Source organism: Mandrillus leucophaeus, unplaced genomic scaffold (genome assembly GCF_000951045.1).
Source record: "Mandrillus leucophaeus isolate KB7577 unplaced genomic scaffold, Mleu.le_1.0 Scaffold495, whole genome shotgun sequence".
NCBI classification, from domain to species: domain Eukaryota; kingdom Metazoa; phylum Chordata; class Mammalia; order Primates; family Cercopithecidae; genus Mandrillus; species Mandrillus leucophaeus.
The window spans coordinates 564,158-587,299 of NW_012105309.1; the positions used below are offsets into that span (position 1 = coordinate 564,158).

Consider the following 23,142-nt stretch of genomic DNA (forward strand, 5'->3'; position numbering starts at 1 on the left):
CAAAAGAGCAAAACTGGGCTGAGGGCAGGAGTGCAGGATGGGTCTGCTCTCCTCACACTGAAGAGCCTACCAAGTGTTCAACCCCATGAATTATCACAAGGCCAGCTCCCCTCCAACCTCCCCTCAACTTGCAACATACCCCGGCAGGGCGGGGCCCTCAGTCTCTTCCCTCCTTCCGGATCATCCCTGTCCTGGTGCATTAGTCAGGGTACTCCAGAGAAACAGAGCCAAAAGGACATTCATAAATAGATAGAAAGATGCTTATTAGGAGGGATTGGCTCATGTGATGACAGAGGCTGAGCAGTCCCACTATCTGCCATCTGCAAGCCAGAGGCCCAGGAAAGCTGCAGATGTTGTGCAGTCCAAACCTGAGGGCCTGAGCACCAGGGCAGTCTATGGAGCAAGTCCTGGTCTGAGTCTGAAAGTGCCTGAACTAGAAGTTCCAGTGTCCCAGGGCAGAAAAGAATGGGTGTTCCAGCTCAAGAAAAGACAGCAAGTTTGCCTTTTTGCTCTACTCTTCCCCCAATAAATTGCACAATGCTGCCCACACTGGTGAGCGCATATTTTCTTTACTACAGATTCAAATGCTAACCTCTCTCCAAAGCACCATCAGACACACCCAAAAAGAGTGTGTTACCAGCTGTCTGAATATAGCCCAGTCAGGTTGATAAAGAAAATTATCCATCACACCTGGGTCCTACCCGACTTCTTGTGATGCTGAAGCATCGACACCGTGCAAGCTCTTGGCCAGCGTCGTCTCATCTAACTCCACCAACAGCCCTCCATTCTTCAGAGGAGGGATGGTCACAAATTGCCCCAGGTCACATTGAGAGAGCAGGAATGCCAACATGTTTTTCCACCACCAGAGTCCTGCTGTGTCTCTAAGATTTGATTCCTTGGCTTTGCAGCCTCTGAGGATAACACCGTAACAGTGTCCAGCATCCCCTACCCATTCTTCAAGCTACCTCTAAATGCCACTTCCCCAACAGCGCCTTTCCTAAGCCCCATGAGGCACTCTTCCCCTCAGCTCCCAGAGGAGACTTCTAGAGCCAATATTGATCTAGCCATGGGCGCGACTTGTTTCTCTGATACCCCCTACAAGCCTGCAAGCTCCTTGGGGACAAAAGCCAGGTCTTCATCTCTGCTTTCTCCAAATCTAGCCCAGCCCCTGTATACAGGAGATACTTAGTATTAACATGGGTTGAATAAATAAATCAAAGGGTAATGTGTCTAACCTACTCAAGCCCGTTTCTTCTTCTGGGAAGAGGGGATAAATAATTCTTGCACGACCTGCTTCACATGGTTGTCGTAAAGTTGGAAATGAAAGAAGGTGTTTCCTTCACTTAAAAATACCGCTGAATATAAGATTCACAATTCATTATCCACTTTTCAGAGGAGAATCAGGGGAAGGGGAGAGAAGACCACATTAATTATTTACATCAATTATAAGATTCACCTTACCTTCAAAATGCTAAAATTGAAAAAGTATACATTCATGCACCCTATGAATACATCAAGATGTGTAAAACCATGAACCAGTGACATTGTGTGAGTTGTGGCCATTTGGGGAGTTTGTTAAAAAGATAGAGCCCAGCACTTTGGGAGGCCGAGATGGGTGGATCATGAGGTTAGGAGATCAAGACCATCCTGGCTAACACGGTGAAACCCCGTCTGTACTAAAAAATACAAAAAAAAACTAGCTGGGTGAGGTGGCGGGCGCCTGTAGTCCCAGCTACTCGGGAGGCTGAGGCAGGAGAATGGCGTGGACCCGGGAGGCGGAGCTTGCAGTGAGCTGAGATCCGGCCACTGCACTCCAGCCTGGGAGACAGAGGGAGACTCTGTCTCAAAAAAAAAAAAAAAAAAAGAAAATTCTGATTCAAGGGTGATTTTGGGGGGGGTGAAGAATCACCAGGTGATTTTGATGAGCTGCCTAGTTTGGAAACTGGTCCCTAAAAAGACATAAAATTCACCCTCTTCTTTTAAAAAGGAGGAAACTGGGGGTGGCAGATAACCCAGAGCTTGTCACAGATCGGGCACAGGCAGTTCCACAAAACCCTGACTCCAGCTTCCCCTCTAACTCTTCACTGGGGCTTCCCACCAGGCCACTGCGCCTCTTTCTGGCTCCAGCTCAGACTTTACCAGATGCTGATGACTTCAACAATTCCGGACTCCTGACATCATTGGCTGTTCTCATTTCTGCAAAGCCAATGAACAAACCACTCACAGGAAAAAGCCAGTTACAGCAGGCAGCAGTCTGGGGGGATTTCAGATGGGAGCTGATAGTTGCACACACAAAACTGGTTTTACTTCCTTTAGGGTCTAGTAACCCTTTTACTCCACACTCCAGACAAACCATCTGAACACATGATCCCTTGAGTTGCTGAAATACTTCCAATTGCCTTTGTTTTCAACAAGGTTAAAACAGCATGAAACAACCTGGCTGGCATTTGGCAGAGGACCACCATGATTCCCTTTTGTGTGAAACAAAAAGAAGTCCCCGAAAGTCAAGGACCTTGGAGAGCCCGACGTATGCTCAGATTTTTGTTTGTTTGTTTTTGTTTTTCTTTATTTGTTTTATTTTTAATTGATACATAATAATTGTACATATGTATGAGTTACACTGTGATACTGATATATGTACACCTTGTGTAATGATCAGTAAGCCAGACACAGAGAGACAAATACCGCCTGATCTCACTCATATGCAGAAAATAAAAAGTGGATCTCACAAAAGCAGAGAGGAGAATAGCCTTATCTGAGACTGGGGAGGGGAGGGGGAGAAGGGGATGGGCAGGGGTTGGTCAATGGGCACAAAGTCACTATTAAACAGGAAGAAAACGTTCTGGTGCTCTACTGCCCAGTAGGGTGATTATAGTTGACAATGGTGTATTGTATATTTCAAAATAGCTAGATTCTGAGATTCTGAGAAACCAGGGCCAGGCTCAGGGGTGAAAAGGGACTGCCCGGACTCTTGGGCAGCACCACCCACCCCAGCCAAGTGGGATTGACTGGGTCCGGTGCCAGGACAGATGCAGGCATTGTCGCCTCACTTCAGAGGCTCAGGGAAGCCTCTGGTTGTCCCTCTTTTAGCGTTCACGCTGTCACTTTGAACAAATCTCTTTACGCTCTGCAATTAACTTCTATATCTGTAAATCATCTGATGATGTTGAGCTACATTCGTTCTACCTTTCCTTTTATTAACTGCCAGAAACTGTCTGTCGCACGAAAGCCATTGAGGAGGCCTGGCCCGTGGAGGAAATGGCTATGGCTATGAAGTGGGCTAGGGTGTCGAGCGCAGCCTTGTTGGTATTGGCAGAAACCCTAAGTCCCAGGGACTCCTGGAAACTCCCTGGAGTAGACACTGGCTACGTCCTTCCAGCTGAGATATTATGAGACTATGATTCTGATGGGCAGTAAATGACAATTCTGGGCATAACTGGGAGAAGTTGATTGCCTTGTTTGGCTCAACACTTCCCCAGCAGAGGTGGGCTCTGGGTCCCATCTGTCAGAGCACAGTTGCAACTCCCTGGGAGGTACAGGTTGGTCATGACTCTAAATGCTACCCTTTACCAAGTGTGTTTCTACTGCAGTGGGGGAAACCATCCAACACTCATTCTGGAAAGAATATTAGAGGCATTGCAACACATCCTGGGAGGATTGCTGGGGAGCTAGGGTGGACATTAAGACCATCCACCTCTTTGCCACCTCTAAGGCTTTTTTATTAGGTATCAGAATGGGATGCGGATGTAGAACAAAAATAGGCTGCCCAATAAAGCTTTTTCTGAATTGTAGAATTACTACAGGCTTTGTGTTTCTTCAAAGTGTATGTAATGTCTCCAACCTGGCTAACAAAAAGGTTGTTATGCAAATTATGAATTATAATATCATGGTCACTTTTTTTTTACATTTTGCCTTCATATTTCAGAAAGGAATTGAAACAGAAATTATCTGTAAATACAATTTGCTTCTCTAGAAATCCTTTGAAACCCTTTGAAAGCACCAAGTACCTGTAGATTCACAGTGTGAGTCTGAGCTACTTGCATCACCTCCATAAGGTACACCGACATGACACATTTGTGTATCTCCAATGTGGCCCAAACGTGGCACGGAAAGCCAGGATTCTACTGCTGGCTCCCTTTGGAGCCATGTTGCTCAGTAAGGCCACCACTTGGGCCAATGCCCATCACTGGACCTATCGTTTTTTACTCGAAGGAGTGGATGTTGCGATTATATTCAAAATAGAAGAGACTGAAATATTTTATTACACTGAACAATTCTATCCTGCAGAACAAACAAAAAACGTCATAAGCCAGGTTGAATGATAAAGTAGAGAAAACATCAGTAACATATATGAGAAACAAAAGCACTGATTTCAAAGAATAAAAAAAGCTGCAAAACAATTTTTAAAAATGATCCAATGGTCAATTGACAGACAAAACTGACCAAGGAAATGCAATGCAAACAAAACAGCAGAGAAACAACGAGAGGCACAGATCCATCCTTCCCTAAGTCACCTGGCCCCACAGCTCCTCCTGCTCCTACCATGCTTCCTCTAAAGTGGCCCCAGAGCTACATGTTAAGAAATATCCATCTGCCATCCTTCTTCCAGTGTGGTGTGTAATCATTATAATATGACCCACCATTCATGGACGACTTCTGCTCTCTGTGTCCTGTGCTCCACTTTCTACTCATTTTTCTCATCTAATAATCACAACGTCCCATCTCGTCCCCTATACAGAAGACAAGGATGATGATGACTGCTGAGATGCCTTTTTAGTGGCTAGCCTAGGATTCGAACCCAACCCTGTCTGGTTCTTTCTTTTGCCAGGGTCTCTCAACCTTGGCACAATTAACAATTGGGGCTTGATAATTCTTTACCATAGGAGGCCATCCTGTGCCTTGTAGCATGTTTAGCAGCATCCCTGACCTCTCGTAACCAGACGCTCATAGTGCTCCCTCCCAAGCTGCAGCAGAAAAAGTGTCTCCAGACATCACCAAAGTCCCCTGAGTGGCAAAATCACCCCTGGTTAAAAACCACTGCTTTCAACTATGTTTTCAACCCTGCTGCCCTAGTTTCATCCCAGATCCACAAGAAACCCAGTGATCCTCCAGGGCCCTTGTCAGGTGGGTGTGGAAACATGTAAGTCATTTAAAATAAAGTATTTAGTGTCTGTCTCTCCTCAGCCCACAGTAAAGTTGTTGAGATAAGGAACTATGTCTCTAATTCACCCTAGCACGGTGCCTGGCAGATAGCCAGTGTCCAAGATGTTCATAATGTATAAATGAATGGATAAACCCAGGTCAGTATGAATGGTAATATTGGAAACAGGTACAAGCCTATACTTTTTTTTTTTTTTTTTGCATGTAATTGTAAATTAGTAAACCTTGTGGAGAACAAATTGGCAACATGTATTAAAATTTTAAAGGTGGAACCCCTTTAAACTTTCAGCCAACAACTGCAAGCCTAAGAATTAATGCAGTAAATTCCATATCACCTACCTCAGGAAAACCCACCAGTGAGTTGCCCAAGTCAAGTTATTTATCCTCATGGTTCCCTGTGCTTTGTTTTCATAATATTTATCATCAAAATAATTAAATAGGCTCACTAGTCCTCCTCCTTCAAAGCAGGGACAAGCATTTACAGGTTCTTAGTATATATTTGTTACATAAGTAATAATTTATATGAGTAACTATAACAAGTAAATATATGTATATACATACATTTGCTATTATAACTGTGATTACTGCACTACTCTTATAGTAGTAAAAAAAAATAGAAATAATCTAATGTCCATTTACAGGAATGTGGTTAAAAAGTATTCTACTGAGCATCTGTATATCTTCTTTAGACAAATGTCTATTTTGCCCATTTTTAAATCATGTTGGGTTGTTGTTGAGTTTTAGGAACTCTTTATATATCTGGACATAAAAATATTGTCAGACATAAAATCTGCAAATATTTGCTCCCATTCTACGACTTGCCTTTTTATTCCATTAATAGTGTACTTTGATGCACAAAAGTATTTTTTAAATTTTAATGAAGATCAATTTATCCATTTTCTCTTTTATTGTCTGTGTCTTTGGTGTCATATCCAAGAAATCATTGCCAAATCTATTATCGTGAAGTTTTTCCCCTATGTTTTCTTGTAAGAGTTTTGTACTTGTAGTTTTTATGTTTGGGTCTTTCATCCATTTTGAGTTAATTTTTGTATATGCTATTAGCTAAGGGTCCAATTTCATTCTTTTGCATGTGAATATCCAATCTTCCCAGCACCGTTTGTTGAAGATTGTCTTTTCTCCCTTTCAGTGGTAGTGACACCCTTGTTGGAAATCATTTGACCACATATGCAAAAATTTACTGTTAAGCTTTCTATTCTATCCCACTATTTACATATCTGTCTTTATGCCAGTACCACGCCATTTTGATTATTGTTCCTTTGTAGTGAGTTTTAAAGTCAGGAAGTATGAATCCTCCAAATTCGTTCTTCTTTTTCAAGATTGTTTTGGCTATTTAGAGTTCCTTGACATTTTCTATAAATTTTAAGATAAACTTTCTATTTCTGCCAAAAAAATCATTGAGATTTTGATAGGGATTGCATTGTATCAGTAGATCACATTGGGTAATAAGTACATGAAAAGTTATACATGAGGCACAGTCAAAAATTCACATATAACTTTCAACTCCCTAAAAACTTAACTACTAATAGCCTACTGTTAACCAGAAGGCTTGTCAACAAAATAAAATATTAATTAACATACATTTTCTATGTTATATGTCTTATATAAGATATTCTTACAATAAACTAAGCTAGAGACAAAAGTTATTAAGGAAAACGTAAGGAAGAGAATATATATTTACTCTTCATTAAGTGGAAGAGGATAATCATAAAGGTCTTCATCCTCATCATCTTCACATCGAGTGGGTTGAGGAGGAGGAGGTGGAGGAGGGGTTGGTTTTGCTGTCTCAGGGGTGACAGAGGTGGAAGAAAATCCATGTGTAAATGGACCTGTACAGTTCAGCCCTGAGTTGTTCAAGGATCAACTGAAAATTCATGCATTATAAAAATGAATTTGATCTAAAATATTGAAAGATACACAACTGCTGGGTGGAAAGGAAAAAAAAGCAAGCTGCATGTCAGTATTACAATGTGTTTCCCTTTTACAATCTGTAAAGTATTAAAGTGTGCATGAATAGATACCTCTATGTGTGTAGAAGAGAATGTCATTAACTGAGAGAAACCCAATTGTTAGCAATCTGTTTATCCATGAAAAACAGGATTCAAGGCAACTTTCCTTTTCTGCTGATACACATCAGTATTGTTTTAACTTTTTGCAGCACATATATTATTTTTATAAAGAAAATATATTATCTACAAATAATAAATATTTACTTTATTTGCAAATAAAGGCAACAAAACCAACAACAGGGAAGACTTTGAAGACCAGCGCTCCCAGAGCCATCAGCTCTGCTGTGCTTGCTGTGTCCCCTGGTGTCTGAGGTCACTCTCCTTGGCACTGGGATGTCCTGCCTGCAGAAGAGAGGATGACACGCAACCCCCTCTGCTGATGGCTTGGGTCAGTTCTGGACGTACCACTCATTACCTGTACATTACTTTCTGTCAGTCTAGGTGTACCATCTAGGATGGGGTGATGATGACCTCATAATATGGAAAAGACTAGAAATAAGCATGGTAAGAAGTAGCACTAATTGAACACTCCTCATCTGTGCACATAAATGTATTAAACCCACATGATCCTCTGGTGTTTGACAGTTTACCATTCCTACTAGCAGCGTGACAGGTAAGTGCCAGACCCAGCTGGCCCTGCCTCTCCACAGAGGCACAGAGCTGAATCCATCCTGTCTGACTCAGGGGCTGGCTCAGCTCCCATCAAACACAGCCTCTCATAGTCCTGAGGACTAGACGCATTCACAGTGGCATCGCACCTGGCTGGGGCAGTGCTCGGTGAGGCTGTGTCCTTCGTTTTCCTTCCTTGTGGCATTGAGGAGCTAGCTCCAACCTACGCGGGTGGAACTGACTCTCTGAGGAGCTCCTGAGATGGGACTGAAACCGGCTTAGCCCCATCATGCGAGGACTGTGTCCTGTTGACCTTGAAGGTGGCAGGCACTGCCCTACACAGCTTCTGTCCTGCCCCAGACCCCCTCCCCTCTGCACACTCAGGTCTCGTGCTCCGGAGCTGTGACAAGCACCTGACACAAACAGCTTCTGCTCTGGGCAGCTGCCAGTGGCACGGCCTGTGAGGCCAGCAGTCAAGGACGTGCCTTTAACAGACCTCCTAAATCTACTACGAGTGGCCAGGTGCAATGGCTCATGCCTGGAATCCCAGCTTCTTGGGAGGCTGAGGCATGAGAATTGCTTGAACCCGGGAGGCAGAGGTTGCAGTGAGTCGAGATCACGCCACTGCATTCCAGTCTAGGCGACACTGTGTGAGAGTCTGCCTCAAAAAAAAAAAAAAAAAAAAAAAAAAAAAAGACCAGGCACAGTGACTCACGCCTGTAATTCCAGCACTTTGGGAGGCTGAGGCAGGCAAATCACGAGGTCAGGAGATCAAGACTATCCTGGCTAACACGGTGAAACCCCATCTCCACTAAAAATACAAAAAATTAGCCGGGCATGGTGGTGGGTGCCTGTAGTCCCAGCTACTTGGGAGGCTGAGGCAGGAGAATGGCGTGAACCCGGGAGGCAGAGCTTGCAGTGAGCCAAGATCGCACCACTGCCCTGCAGCCTGGGCTACAGAAGGAGACTCTGTCTCAAAATATATATATATATATATATATATACCACAGGTAAGGGAATAAGGAATTGTGCTCACCACTTATGGAACTTGCACAGTCTCAAACCAAAACAAAGTATCCATGACTTAAAACCTTAAGTTCCTCCCTGAAGAGGAAGCCCCCATAGGGGTGAGGGTAACAGGAGGTTGGGGTGCTGCTAGGAATGGAGTCCCCGGAGTTTTGATGTCCTAGAAGAAATGAAGAGTTCACCAAGAATACAGATAACACTTGCATAAGTCTAACCAGCTACCAAAACAATGTGCCACAGGCTGGGTAAATGCAAGTTTATTTCTCATGGTTCCAGAGGCTGGAAGCTCAAGATGAAGATGAAGGCTGATTCGGTTCCTGGTGAGGGCCACTTCTTGGTTTGTGCATCACGCCTTCTTGCCATGTCCCAGAGCTCTGATGTCTCTTCCTCTAACTAGAAGGCCACCGGTCCTATGCCCTCATTTAGCCTAATTACCTCCTTAAATATCCTTGCATGTATTTATGCAAGCAGGGAATGTGTTCCATCCATAGCAACACTCTTCTGTTTATTCATTTATTCCAAAATAGTGACTATCTATGCCAGACCCTGAACCCTCCAGTGAGGGGAGACCGCTGAGATCCCACTCGGCTCCTCCCCTCTGTCAGCCTTCACTGATGACTGGAGGGACAGACCAGCATGCAGAGAGCCAGAAATCCAGCCCCTCCCATCCAGGGCCAAAAATCCAGCTATTTCCACCCAGGGTCAGAAATCCAGCTATTTCCACCCCGGGTCAGAAATCCAGCTCCTTCCATCCAGGGTCAGAAATCCAGCTATTTCCACCCAGGGTCAGAAATCCAGCTCCTTCCATCCAGGGTCAGAAATCCAGCTCCTTCCATCCAGGGTCAGAAATCCAGCATCTTCCATCCAGGGTTAGAAATCCAGCACCTTCCATCCAGGGTCAGAAATCCAGCTATTTCCATCCAGGGTCAGAAATCCAGCTATTTCCACCTAGGGTCAGAAATCCAGCTCCTTCCATCCAGGGCAGAAACTCAGCTCCTTCCATCTGCCAGTGGAGGATGGTTGACTTTAGCTTCTTAATTCCTCACAAATTCCTGTCTCATTTCTTCCCCCTTCCCCATATTGTGTAAGACCCTAATGGCTCCTCGTCCCCTTCCTGGGTCTTCCCAATTCCAAGCTCACACCCTCTCCATACATCCTCGACATCTCCACATTAGACTAGTTCTAAAATGGCAACAGGTTCATTTAATTCCTCTTCCAAAGTCTCCCTATTGCCTAAGAAGAAAACCAAAGCTGCTCATAAGCCTAAATGTGCACCCTCCACACACACACAAGCCTAAATGCATGCACACACCAAAACCTAAATACACGCACACAAACACGCAAGCCAAAATGCACACACACAAAAGCCTAAATGCATGCACACACCCACACACAAACCTAAATGCACATACACACACACAAGCCAAAATGCACACACACACAAATCTAAATGCACACACACAAAAGCCTAAATGCACACACACAAACACACATGCCAAAATGCAAACACACAAAAGCCTAAATGCACACACACAAACACACAAGCCTAAATGGACACACATACAAGCCTAAATGCACGCACGCAAAAGCCTAAATGCACACACGCAAAAGCCTAAATGCGCACCACATGCACACAAAGATAGAAGCCTAAATGCACACCACACACAAGCCTTAATGCACACCACACACACACGCTCACACCTCCTATATAGGCCTTGGTCCCTGCTCTCCTGAGATGTCCATGGTCCTCCCATCACACTTTCATCTACTGGGCCCCCATCTGCTCTACAACTTCATCCCAGGTGTCATTTCCTCCGTTAGACTGTCATTCATCACAGGTGGGTCAGTGGCCTCATCCCTGGGCTGTCAAGGGCATGTGCACTTTCTGCCGCCACATCCCCCATCAGTCTCCTTCGTCAGCACCCACCCACAAAGGCCACACCTTTGTCAACTGTGAGTGATGAAGCCAGGACTCTAGCCGGTCTCACTGCAATGATTTATGTGAAAGTAGATGCCGCATTCTGTTTGCATGTGGTTTCTCCTGGGCACATGGCACGGGACCTGGCCTCCTTACGATCTCACCTGGACTTCCACACCTTCAGAGCTGACTACCACGTCTCACTCCTCAAGAGAGCCCAGGAGTGAACTCTGCTCTCCAGCATCACCCTGCTGATGGATATGAGTGGAACAGGATGATGCCCCAGACACTGGGACTAAAATGACCTTCTTCTAGCACCATCACAGGATGCTTGAAATCCTGAAAACGTAACCTTAAAAAGCAAAGTGTTTCTTTTCAAAAGAAGACATTTAAGCAGCCAACAGACACATGAAAAAATACTTATCATCACTGGCCATCAGAGAAATGCAAATAAAAACCACAATGAGATACCATCCACACCAGTTAGAATGGCAATCATTAAAAAATCAGGAAACAACAGGTGCTGGAGAGGATGTGGAGAAATAGGAACACTTTTACACTGTTGGTGGGACTGTAAACTAGTTCAACCATTGTGGAACACAGTGTGGCGATTCCTCAAGGATCTAGAACTAGAAATACCATTAGACCCAGCCATCCCATTACTGGGTATATACCCAAAGGATTATAAATCATGCTGCTATAAAGACACACACACACGTATGTTTATTGCAGCACTATTCACAATAGCAAAGACTCGTAGTCAACCCAAATGTCCATTAATGATAGACTGGATTAAGAAAATGTGGCACATATACACCATGGAATACTATGCAGCCATAAAAAAGGATGAGTTCGTGTCCTTTGTAGGGACATGGACGAAGCTGGAAACCATCATTCTCAGCAAAGACAGGAAACCAAATACTGCATGTTCTCACTCATAGATGGGAATTGAACAATGAGAACACTTGGACACAGGGTGGGTAACATCATACACTGGGGCCTGTCATGGGGTGGGGGAAGGGATAGCATTAGGAGATATACCTAATGTAAATGACGAGTTAATGGGTGCAGCACACCAACATGGCACATGTATACATATGTAACAAACCTGCATGTTGTGCACATGTACCCTAGAACTTAAAGTATAATAAAAAAATAAATAAATAAAAATAAATTTAAAAAATAAAGCAAAATGTTTTTCAGGTTCAGAGCAGAAAACGTCAGTCCTGAAAATCAGGATTCCAGGGTTTAGATTCCTTCCCCTCCCAGGATCTCCAGACGCCATCGGACCTCACATGGTGCCCAGCAGCATCTGAGATTTTTTACTTTATTATCTTGTAAACCCCCAAAATTTGAGGCAGGTCTCATTTAATTTAGAAAGTTGATTTTGCCAAGGTTGAGGATGTGCCTGTGACACAGCCTCAGGAGGTCCTGACAACACGTGCCCAAGGTGGTCCGGGCACAGCTCGGTTTTACACATTTTAGGGAGACATGAGACATCAATCAATATGTAAGAAGTACATTAGTTCTGTCCAGAAAGGCAGAGACAGCTCAAAGTAAGGCCCCCCACACTGGGGGCTTCCAGGTCACAGATATGTGAGAGACAGATGGTTGCATTCTTTTTGTTTTATTTTATCTTATTTTATTTTATTTTATTTTTGAGACGGAGTGCAGTTTTGTGACCCAGACTGGAGTGCAGTGGTGCGATCTCGGCTCACTACAACCAACGTGTCCCGGGTTCAAGCAATTCTCCTGCCTCAGCCTCTCGAGTAGCTGGGATTACGGGTGTGTGCTACCACACCCAGTTAATTTTTGTATTTTTAGTAAGGACGGGGCTTCACCATGTTGGCCAGGCTGGTCTCGAACTCCCAACATCAGACGATCTGCCCGCCTCGGCCTCCCAGAGTGTTAGGATTACAGACATGAGCCACTGTGCCCGGACCGCTTGCATTCTTTTGAGTTTTTGATAAGTCTTTCCAACAGAGGCAATCAAAATACGCATGTATCTCTGGGAGCAAAAAGATGACTTGAATAGAAAAAGAGGCAGATTGGCCCCGAGCAGTTCCCAGCTTGAAGCAGCCCAAGATATTTTTCTTTCACAATCTTGCTGAACCCACACCCAGTGTAATAACCCGGAAGCCTCCTCAGGAGTCGGTCAGCACAGAGGCTAGGGAACGAGGCTTTCCAGGCTATTACACTAGTTTTCCATTTACCGGCTGGGTGACCTGGGGCAATTGGTTTCAATTTTCTGCACCTCAGCGTTTTTCTTCTCTAACATGAGGATAATAGGGCCTGGTCAAAGAATCATAGTGTGGGTTCAGTAAGATGGAAAGAAAGGGACAGAAACAGATCTGATGGAATCCTGTAACTAGCTCATTGAGGCAGTTCACAGAGGGTGTTTGGGAGGAACTTGGAAGAGGCTGAACCGCATCTCACCCAGAAGCAGCAAGGAGACCTGTGTTTCGCTTCTTTCTTTCCTCTTTCCACAGTCTCACTGCTCCGAGGTCAGGCATGGCTCAGCCTCTTCCAAGTTTCTCCCAAACACCCTCTGTGAACTGCCTCCATGAGCTAGCTGCAGGATCCCACCGCATCTTTCTGTCTCTGTCTCTCTCAATCTATTTCCCTCTATCTCTATCTCTCTCTATTTCCACCTCTCTCTGTCTCTGTTTCTCTCTCTCTGTTTCTCTGTGTCTCTCTGCTGTCTCTCTGCATGTCTCTGTCTCTTCCTCTGTCTCTGTTTCTGTTTGTCCATCTTTCTGGGTCTCTGTCTTTCTCTGGCAGGGGTGCAGCGGGAGTGTATGGCAGGTGCATGTTTGGGTGCAGAACAGCGTTCTGCCAGGGGTGGAGTGGTTGAGGGTCAGTTCACTCTGGGTGTCTCATGCCATGTGGCTGCAGCATGGGGTTCTCATCAGACCACCATGACGATGTAGGGTGGATGTCATTCCTGGAAACTGAGCCTCAAGCTGGGTTCTCCAGCAACGCCACCACCCCCCACCAACCCTGATATCCTCCGAATAAACTCTTCACTTCCTTGGTCAGCAAGAGCCAGCGTCTGCTGCTTGAAAATAAGCCGCGGAGACATCAGGAAAGCTGCTCACAGAATTACAGTGAAAATCAGTGATAAATGAAATGTTTCTTAAATCTTTAGAATCAAGGAAAACCTAAGGGATACTTGGAGAGTCGCAAAGAGCATCCCAGTCTGGCAGTTGCAGCTCTGCAGGGTGGGCCCAGGCTGGACCAGACCCTTGACCTCCAAGGGCCACACTGGGGGTTCACTTTCTGAGGAGTACCCTTTGGGAACGTCCCAAGAACATGTCTAGAGGGAAAAGAGGAAGTTTGGTCCATCGAGGACAGTGTTCTGCGCAAGGGGAGAAATGAGAAGGTAGCCTTGGCCAGAAGAAGAAACTTCATTACAACCAGCTCTGCTTTTGCAAGGGAAGAGGGTAAAGTTTGAGGTTATCTTGCAGGAAGAGACCAACACCAGCTTAGAGCCAGGTGGCCCCCTGCTCAGAGCTTCCCTGTGGCTCTCCACCATGGGATCCAGAAGGAGGGATTCCAGTGTGAACTGCCTTTTCCGGAAACCCCATCAGAATTGCCTAACCTAGAAAACCAAACAGGAGGAGCTGGCACCAAACAGGAGGGCTCCAGGCTGAAAGCTAAATCCAGCGGCAGCCAGATGGAGACAACGTGCCATGTGACTGCCGACTGCTCAGGGCAAATGACACCAGGGGTTAGCGATTAGAAGTTCACCCTTGATTGTGGCACCTCCCTTCAGTTCCGTCGACGAGGTTGTGCAATCCACCAGTCCTATAAATACAGCGACACGCCAGCCTCTGGAAGCCTCTGTCAGCTCAGCCTCCAAAGGAGCCACTCCTCCGTTCCTGAAATCCTGGGTGCTGCCTGCCAGGCGCCATGAGAACTTCCTACCTTCTGCTGTTTACTCTCTGCTTACTCTTGTCTGAGATGGCCTCAGGTAAGCTCTGGTACCTGCTAGAGTTTCCCATCCCCAGGACTGGGGACACTGGGGATGATGTGACCATGAGATAGATGGCTGCCTCCGTGTCCCAAGGGAGGAGGGACAAGCAGCAGGAAAGCATCCTGTGGTTCAGTGGCCTGCAGTTGGCAGAAGGCAGCAGGCAAGCCCTGCCAAGCCTTCAGGGTCTGTGAGCAGCCAAGGAGTGAGCATGGCAGGGTCATGGAGCTTGTCACAGGCAGCTGCCTGCATCCTTGTCCTGGACATGTAGACAGCATTCTATGTAGATGAGATTGCTGCTCCCCCGGCAAGACGGCTCCCCACACTGAGAGGCCGGCTTCCTGTGCAGAGAGAAGGGCCGGCCCCATCCTCTGCCCAGGTCACTGGGTGCAGCCTCCTGGGGTGCCCTAGTACAGGTGAGGTGCTCCTGCCCCACCCATCAGGCCAGCTCAGCCGGTGCCTTGGACTCACCTCGTGTACAGGCAGTCCTCTCCCTCGCCTGAGAAATGCATCCACGTTCTCCAGGCTAGGGGTCTCCCCAGTCAATAGGAGGGGGCTTCCTGTGAGCCAGGTGGATATCAGCTTCTCTGAACCAAAGCAGCCATGACCCTGACATGATGGTGGGACGCTACAGGAGGAATCGGGGACATGTTTTATCCCAGCCCTATCCCTCGCTCACACAAGTCACATGATGCTGAGCCTTGGTTTATTCATCTGCAGAATGAGGGGCTGGGACAGATGACCCTAAAAGCACTCCAGTTTGGAAAGCCTCTGTAAGATCTTATTGTAAGTTTCTCTAGGCCATCACTTTATCCAACAGATAGGCTTAATTTACTCCAATTATGCCTCAGTTTTTCCATCTGAAAGCTGAGTACAAAAGCATTCTAAATGCAGAACTTTTCATGCTGCCTGTTGCTGCCATGGGTTTTTTTGGTTTTTGATTTCTGGTTTTTTGGTTTTGTTTTGTTGTTTGTTTGTTTGTTTTGAGACAGGGTCTCACTCTGTCACCCAGGTGGGAGTGCAGTGGTTTGATCTCGCCTCACTGTAGCCTCTGCCTCCTCAGCTCAAGCTATCCTCCTACCTCAGCCTCCCAAGAAACTGCAACTACAGGCATGCACCACCACACCTGGCTAATTTTTTTATTTTTATTTTTTGGTAGAGATAAGGTCTTACTGTGTTGCCCAGGCTGGTCTCAAACTCCTGAGCTGAAGCGATCCTCCTACTTCAGACTGCCAAAGTTCTGGGATTATAAGCATGAGCCACTCCACCAAGCCTACCATGGTTTTTTTTTTTTTTTTTTGGTAGAGATAAGGTCTTACTGTGTTGCCCAGGCTGGTCTCAAACTCCTGAGCTGAAGCGATCCTCCTACTTCAGACTGCCAAAGTTCTGGGATTATAAGCATGAGCCACTCCACCAAGCCTACCATGGTTTTTTTTTTTGTTTTGTTTTGGTTTGGTTTGGTTTGGTTTTGAGACAGTCTCGCTCTGTCGCCCAGGCTGGAGTGCAGTGGCACAATCTCAGCTCACTGCAACCTCCACCTCCTGGGTTCAAGCAATTCTCCTGCCTCAGCCTCCTGAGTAGCTGGGATTACAAGTGCACACCACCAAACCCAGCTAATTTTTGTATTTTTTAGTAGAGATGGGGTTTCACCACATTGGTCATGCTGGTCTTGAACTCCTGACCTCATGATCTGCCCGCCTCAGCCTCCCAAAGTGCTGGGAGTATAGGTGTGAGCCACCGTGCTGGGCCCATGTTTTTTTAAAAAGAATAGAAAATATTACTTTGTGCCATGTAGTAAAAGTAGATGCTGTTTAATTACACCCATATTTCAGTTTGGGGTGTGTGCATATGTTTTTACTGAGTAGCAGTGAGAAATTTCTGGTTCAATCCAAACTCAAAAGAGTTTGAAAGGCACTTTGTTAACATAAAGAATTTGTGTTTTCAGTCTATTATATCTAAATTGAATTATGAGAAGCTATTCCTGAGCCTTTCCAGTCACAACTCCCTCCTTCCCCCAAGAATAATCACTCACTTGACTTTTATGGTGATAACTTTTCATATTCTTTATACTTTTACCACACTAATATTCAGGTTGAATAGTACAACTTGGTTTGTGCACACATTTCTATTGGCCAGTAGGTGCCCCTTATGCCTCTATTTCTACATGCTGAAAAGTTGCATTACTGGATCATAAGATATGCATATATTCAATTGCATTGGACAATGCCAAACTGTTTTCCAAAATTGTTTACACCAATTTGCACTCCCACAAGCAGTGAATAGGAGTTCCTCTTGCTCTGTATCCTTGCCAACATTTGATAACATCAATTATTTTTCAATTTTAGCCACCTGGTGAGTGTAGCAATAGCTCATTGGAGTTTTAATTTGCAGTTCCCTGATAAATAATAAGTTGCATTTCCCTGATAAATAAAAGTTGGACCCTTTTAAATATAGTTACGGGCAACTGAGTTATTTTTTGTAAAATGCCTGTTTGTCTTTTGCCCATGTTTTCTATCAGATTATCTGTCTTTTCTTACTGTCTGTAGTTCTTTATGTCTTTTGTATGCAAGTCTTTTGTCAATTATGTACATTACAAATATCTTCTCTTGCTTTGCGTTTTGATTTTTCACTCTCTTAGTGGAAACTTTCCTGGAACAGAGGCTTTCATCATGATTTCAATGTAGTCGAATGTGTCATGTCTTTGTCCCTAAGGTTACTGCATTTTGGATCTTGTTTAAGAAGACTTTTTTTACATCAAAGACATGAAGATAGTCCCCAGTACTGTCTTCTAAAAGCTTATCTTTTTTCTTTTTACATTTAGGCTTATAATCCATCTGGCAATGGGGTGTGTGTGTGTGTGTGTGTGTGTGCGCGCGCGCGCGTGCGTGCGTGTGTGTGTCTTCTGTATGAAGTAAGGGTCATGGTTTTTTTTCTTTTTTTTTTTTTTTTACCCAATATGAATATCTGATTGTCCAGAACCAACTATTTTTTTTTGAGACTGGATCTCGCTCTGTCACCCAGGCTGGAGTGCAGTGGCGCGATCTTGGGTAACTGCAACCTCTACCTTCCGGGTTCAAGTGATTTTCCTGCCTCAGCCTCCCGAGTAGCTGGGATTATAGGTGTCCGCCACCAAACCTGGCTAATTTCTGTATTTTTAGTAGAGACCAGGTTTCACCATGCTGGCCAGGCTGGTCTCACACACCTGACCTCAAGTTATCTGCCCGCCTCTGCCTCCCAAAGTGCTGGGATTACAGCCATGAGCCTACATGCCCAGCCCAGAACCAACTGTTGATAAGACTCTTTTTCCCCACTGTTCTGCTGAGCCACCACTATTCTACATCAATTCTCCACGTAGGCATGAGCCTCTTTCTATACTCTTTTTCTCATTCCATTTGGACATTTTTCTGTCCTTGTGCCATCAGCGCACTGCCTTACTTACAGTGGCTCTATAATTAGTCTTGAAATACAGTGAAGCAAGATCTCCCACCTTTTTCCAAATGTGTCTTGGCTATTCTTGGCCCTTTGAATTTCCAAATAAAATTCAGAATCAGCTTGTCAAATTAGAACCTCTGGGGATTCCCATGGTATTTGGTTGAACCAGAAGATTAATTTTTTAAAAAAGTAATCTTCAAATGTTTAAACAGAGCATGTCCGCTCATTTAGGTCTTCTTTATTTCAAAATGTTTTGTGCCTTCATAATAACCTTTTTTATGTCGGTAGGATGTGATGTTCCTGCTTTTGTTTCTGTCTTTCTCTCAAATCTTGACCTAGTAATTCTTTACTGCTGATTCTCTGATCCCTACAAAGTGCACGTGTGTGTGTGTGTGTGTGTGTGTGTGTGTGTGTGTGTGTGTGTGTGTGATATTCTAGCTGTTCTTTTTGGGCTGCCTGGTCCACAATTATTGGAAAACAAAAACCTTCAGAAGCCTTTAGATTACACAAACATATCTTAAGAAGCATGTAACAGAAACAGACACATGCACAGTGAAATCTAACACACGGGGGAAGGCAAACGTCATGAAAAAAATGATAAAGGCAAGTGCTTTTAAAAGGTCCCTAGACTGAAAGTAGCATAGACTGCTCCAGCAGGAAGGAACTTCAATATTCCAGACCAAAGGTTCTAAAAGTATGGCCTCTGGACCAGAAGCTTCAGTGTCACCTGGGAGCTTGCTTTAAAATGCTAAGTATCAGCCCCACCCCAGACGCACTCAGATGCTGAGGCTTGGAATATGATCTTGTCACTCAGGTAATAAGCATAGTACCCCACAGCTAGTTTTCCTCACTCCCCTCCCTCCCTTCCCCTCTGGTAGCCCCCAGTGTCTCAGTGTTTAGCCCCCACTTATAACTGAGAACATGTGATATTTGGCTTTCTTTTCCTGTGTTAATTTGCTTAGGATATTGGCCTCCAGCTGCATCCGTGTTGCTGCAAAGGACATGCTTCCATTCTTTTTTATGACTGCATAGTCTCCTCTATTTTAAATTTGAGAAGCTGGGGGCCTAGAAATGTTGAGTGATTTGCAAAAGATCACACAGTAGATTAGTTGTGGAACACAAAATGTAACCAAACTACCCTGACACTAATTTTGCTGCAATTCCTTTTGTATCCCATAATGTACTATATCCTGGAAGGTTAGTTCTGAAATTAGTTCTGGTTATGCACCATGACACCACAGTCAAGCAGCAGTGTGGTGAAGTGAAATGAGAACTGAAGTGAGGTCAAGAGGCATCCATTCTGGTCTGGGGTTGGTCTTTGACCAGCTACATGCTCTGGAGACATCACTGAAACTTGTTGCTTCATCTGGGGAGAGGATCACAGACAGGTTGAATTAATTGAGCTCTGAAGTCCATCTTGGCTCTAAAAAGCTACACCCATATTAAATTTGGGCCTCCTCTGCTTACTCAGCATGTATATACCCAACAATTTGATTACTGAGAGGAACAATCAAGAACAAGGACCTTCACAATTTCAAAGTGCTTTCAAATTTATATGCTCAACTGAGCTCTCTAAACAGATAATCACTTGGAGAGGTTCCATCTTGCAGTGTGGGTTGGAGTAGGCATCCTCTAAGTATCTTCCCAGCAGAGAGCCTCCAGTACAGGGAGACTAAAGCAGTAAGTGGAGACTTTGGCAGAGTCTAGATGGTCATGATCTTACTTGAGGCCAACATTGTGGCGAGATTATTAAAACGTAGTACAATCCCAGACAGCATCATTAGGAATCAATCAGAGAAAAAGAATATAAGCTGGCAATCAAGAGACTGTGTTTTGTGTGAACAAATGAGTGGCCTTGGCCCAAGACGCCAACACAAAAAAAAATTCTTCTTTTCTCATTGTCCTCAATGCCTAGTTTCCGGGCCCTTCCCAAACCTCTTCACTCTCCTATGGATGTGTTGAAGTTGGCCAACAGACTTCCCAACGTTTGAAGCCTGGTATCAATACAGGGTCCCTTCTATTGAAATCAAGTTCAATAGCACGTTCTGCGGTGGTAAAAAGACTATATCTGCTGTTCGATGAATGCAGCACCCATTAGCCACATAGGGCTCGTGAGTACTTGCCATGCGGATAGGGTGATTTCCATTAACCTCAGTGAGAACAGTCACAGGAACCATGTGGCAGCCATATTGGTCAGTGCTGCTTTGTAGTGAACAAAATGAGAGAAATGAAGCCTTTTTTGGCCTTAGTTGGTGGGACACATTGAAGGAACTCTGTATTGATACCAGGTTTCGAACATTGGGAAGTCTATTGGCCAACTTAAACACATCCACAGGAGAGTGAAGAGGTTTGGGAAGAGCCCAGAAACCAGGCATTGAGGACAATGAGAAGAGTTTTTCAAAAGTGGAATTACTGGCCGGGCGCAGTGGCTCACGCCTGTAATCCCAGCACTTTGGGAGGCCAAGGCGAGTGGATCACGAGGTCAGAGACCTCCTGGCTAACACGGTGGAGACCTCCCGTCTCTACTAAAAATACAAAAAATTAGCCGGGCACGGTGGCAGGTGCCTGTAGTCCCAGCTACTCGGGAAGCTGAGGCAGGAGAATGGTGTGAACCTGGGAGGTGGAGCTTGCAGTGAGCCAAGATCGCGCCATTGCACTCCAGCCTGGGCAACAGAGTGAGACTCCATCTCAAAAAAAAAAGAAAAGTGGAATTACTGCAAAAGCAGAAAAATAGCGGCTGGATGGAAGTTACTGATGGGACAATTTCCATGGGTGTGAAAGCCATCTTTCCAACAGAGATCTGCGACATTAGAATGTATTGTCTCCTAGGGTGACGATGGCCTCTTGTATTAGTCTGCTCAGCCTACCAGGTTTATCGTTTAATCCGCCCATAAACAGATTCGGCACTTTTACAACAGAAATGTATTTCCTCGCAGTCCTGGAGGCTGGAATTCTGAGATCAAGGTGCCAGCAGGGTTGGCTTCTTCTCAGGTCTCTCTCTTTGGCTGGGAGACAGCCACCTCCTCCCTGGGTCCTCACATGGTCCTTCCTCTGTGTGTGTCTGTCCCAATCTCTTCTTATAAGGATGCAAGTCGCGTGGATCAGAGCACACCCCAATGACTGTGTTTATCTTGAATCATCTCTTTAAAGTTTCTCTCTCCAAATACAATCACCTTCTAAGGCACTGGCTAGGGCTTCAACACAGGAAATTTTTTCCTAGGGGACACAGTTCAGTCCAAAACGCCTACCAATGAAGGCATGCAAAATGATGGCCTGCTGGTCCCTGGCCAGGAATATCACAGGCGACTGTTCCCTGTTGCATGGAATAGAAACCTAGTCCAGAGTACTGTCTCTATTTATGAGATCTGGGATACTGGGAGAAGGGCAAAATAAATTCCAAGTAGAAAAAAAACTATGAAAGCTTTAGAGAGTAACCATAATTTCAGCCTGACATGAAAGGATCCTCGATTTCAGCTGAAATAGTGATATGGGAAGTAGGGGAGCTGGGATTCAATGCAGAGGGAACAGTGTAACTGAAGGCATGGAAGGAGGGAAGTTTAGGCTGTGTTTGAAGAGTGGCACCTGCTTCCACATTTCTAAAACACAGGATGTGAGTTTGGGGTGTGGTGAGACAAGGTGAAAAACTTATTTGGAAAACAACTTGAATTCTCTGCACACCTAAAATCTCTCAGCATAAGAAAACCCCACTCAGAACCCCACTGTTGGTTCCTTGGCCTGTATTTGGCCACAGCTGGCATAGCCCCTGACTGAGTAAGCTCTTCAGACACCTCATTTCATGAGTAGCCCCAAAGATCAATCATGTGCAAATTTCTGGAAGAGAAGACTCCCCAGTGTTTTGCAGAGTTATTTGTTCTGCTTTCACGAGATGTTCTCAAATCATTGCAGCTACAAGCCATGAGTCTGAAGTGTCTGTGTTCCCTCCTTACAGGCGATAACTTTCTCACAGGTCTTGGCCACAGATCTGACCATTACAACTGCGTCAGGAGTGGAGGGCAATGTCTCTATTCCGCCTGCCCAATCTATACCAGAATTCAAGGCACCTGTTACCACGGGAAGGCCAAGTGCTGCAAGTGAGCTGGGAGTGACCAGAAGAAAGGACGCAGAAGTGAAATGGACTTTTTATAAGCATTCTTTTAATAAAGGAAAATTGTTTTTGAAGTATACCTCCTTTGGGCCAAAATGAATTTTGTGTCTCAATTGGAAGAGGTAAAGAAGCAGGGGGTTAGGGTGCATGGGTTGGAACGTGTGACAGGTCTAACCAAAAAGCCTGCCGGGAACAGGGGAATGATGACCGAGGCTTGAGTGATGTCACCTCCACTGTGTTTGATCCGCAAACCAACACGTGACTGATTCTTTTTGTTGTTGTTGTTGAGATGGTGTTTCACTCTTGCCACCCAGGCTAAAGTGCAGTGGCACAATCTCAGCTCACTGCAACCTCTGCCTCCCAGGCTCAAACGGCTCTCCTGCCTCAGCCTCCCAAGTAGCTGGGATTAGAGGTGCCTGCCACCACACTCGGCTAATTTGGGGGGTTTATTTTTGTTTTTAGTAAAGACAGGGTTTCACCATGTTGGCCAGGCTGGTCTTGAACTCCTAACCACAGGTGATCCACCCGCCTTGGCCTCCCAAAATGCAAAAGTGCTGGGATTACAGGCATGAGCCACCACACCAGTCCCAACACGTGACTATTCTCAGTGTCCACATAATTCAGAGGTCTTAGCAGTCTGCTCAGTGAAATAGTCCATTAGAACCCAGAACTTCCATTTTTCTCCTTTCTGGTCTTAGGGCAGTGTGTTGGTTAACTTTAGCATTTGACAATCTCCAGGACTACTTAGAGAAATGGCAGCCTCCAAGTCTGGAACATAAGATGTACAAGAGAAGCTGAGCCATTTTGTTGTGCTAGAAAGAAGACCTCTCAAAGACTGAGGGGTCACACCAAAAGAACACCAGCTCCAAACTGAAGCAGAGCCCACTGGCCA

General features: G+C 45.1%; 1 protein-coding gene across 1 annotated transcript; it reads left to right on the forward strand.

The window, feature by feature from the left end:
* Positions 1-14,506: 14,506 nt before the first annotated feature.
* DEFB1 (defensin, beta 1) lies at positions 14,507-22,346 on the forward strand. The gene is made up of 2 exons (XM_011995687.1): positions 14,507-14,713; positions 22,095-22,346. The coding sequence occupies exons 1-2, from the start codon at positions 14,653-14,655 to the stop codon at positions 22,238-22,240; spliced, it is 207 nt and encodes a 68-aa protein (XP_011851077.1). The 5' UTR covers positions 14,507-14,652; the 3' UTR covers positions 22,241-22,346.
* Positions 22,347-23,142: the final 796 nt, after the last annotated feature.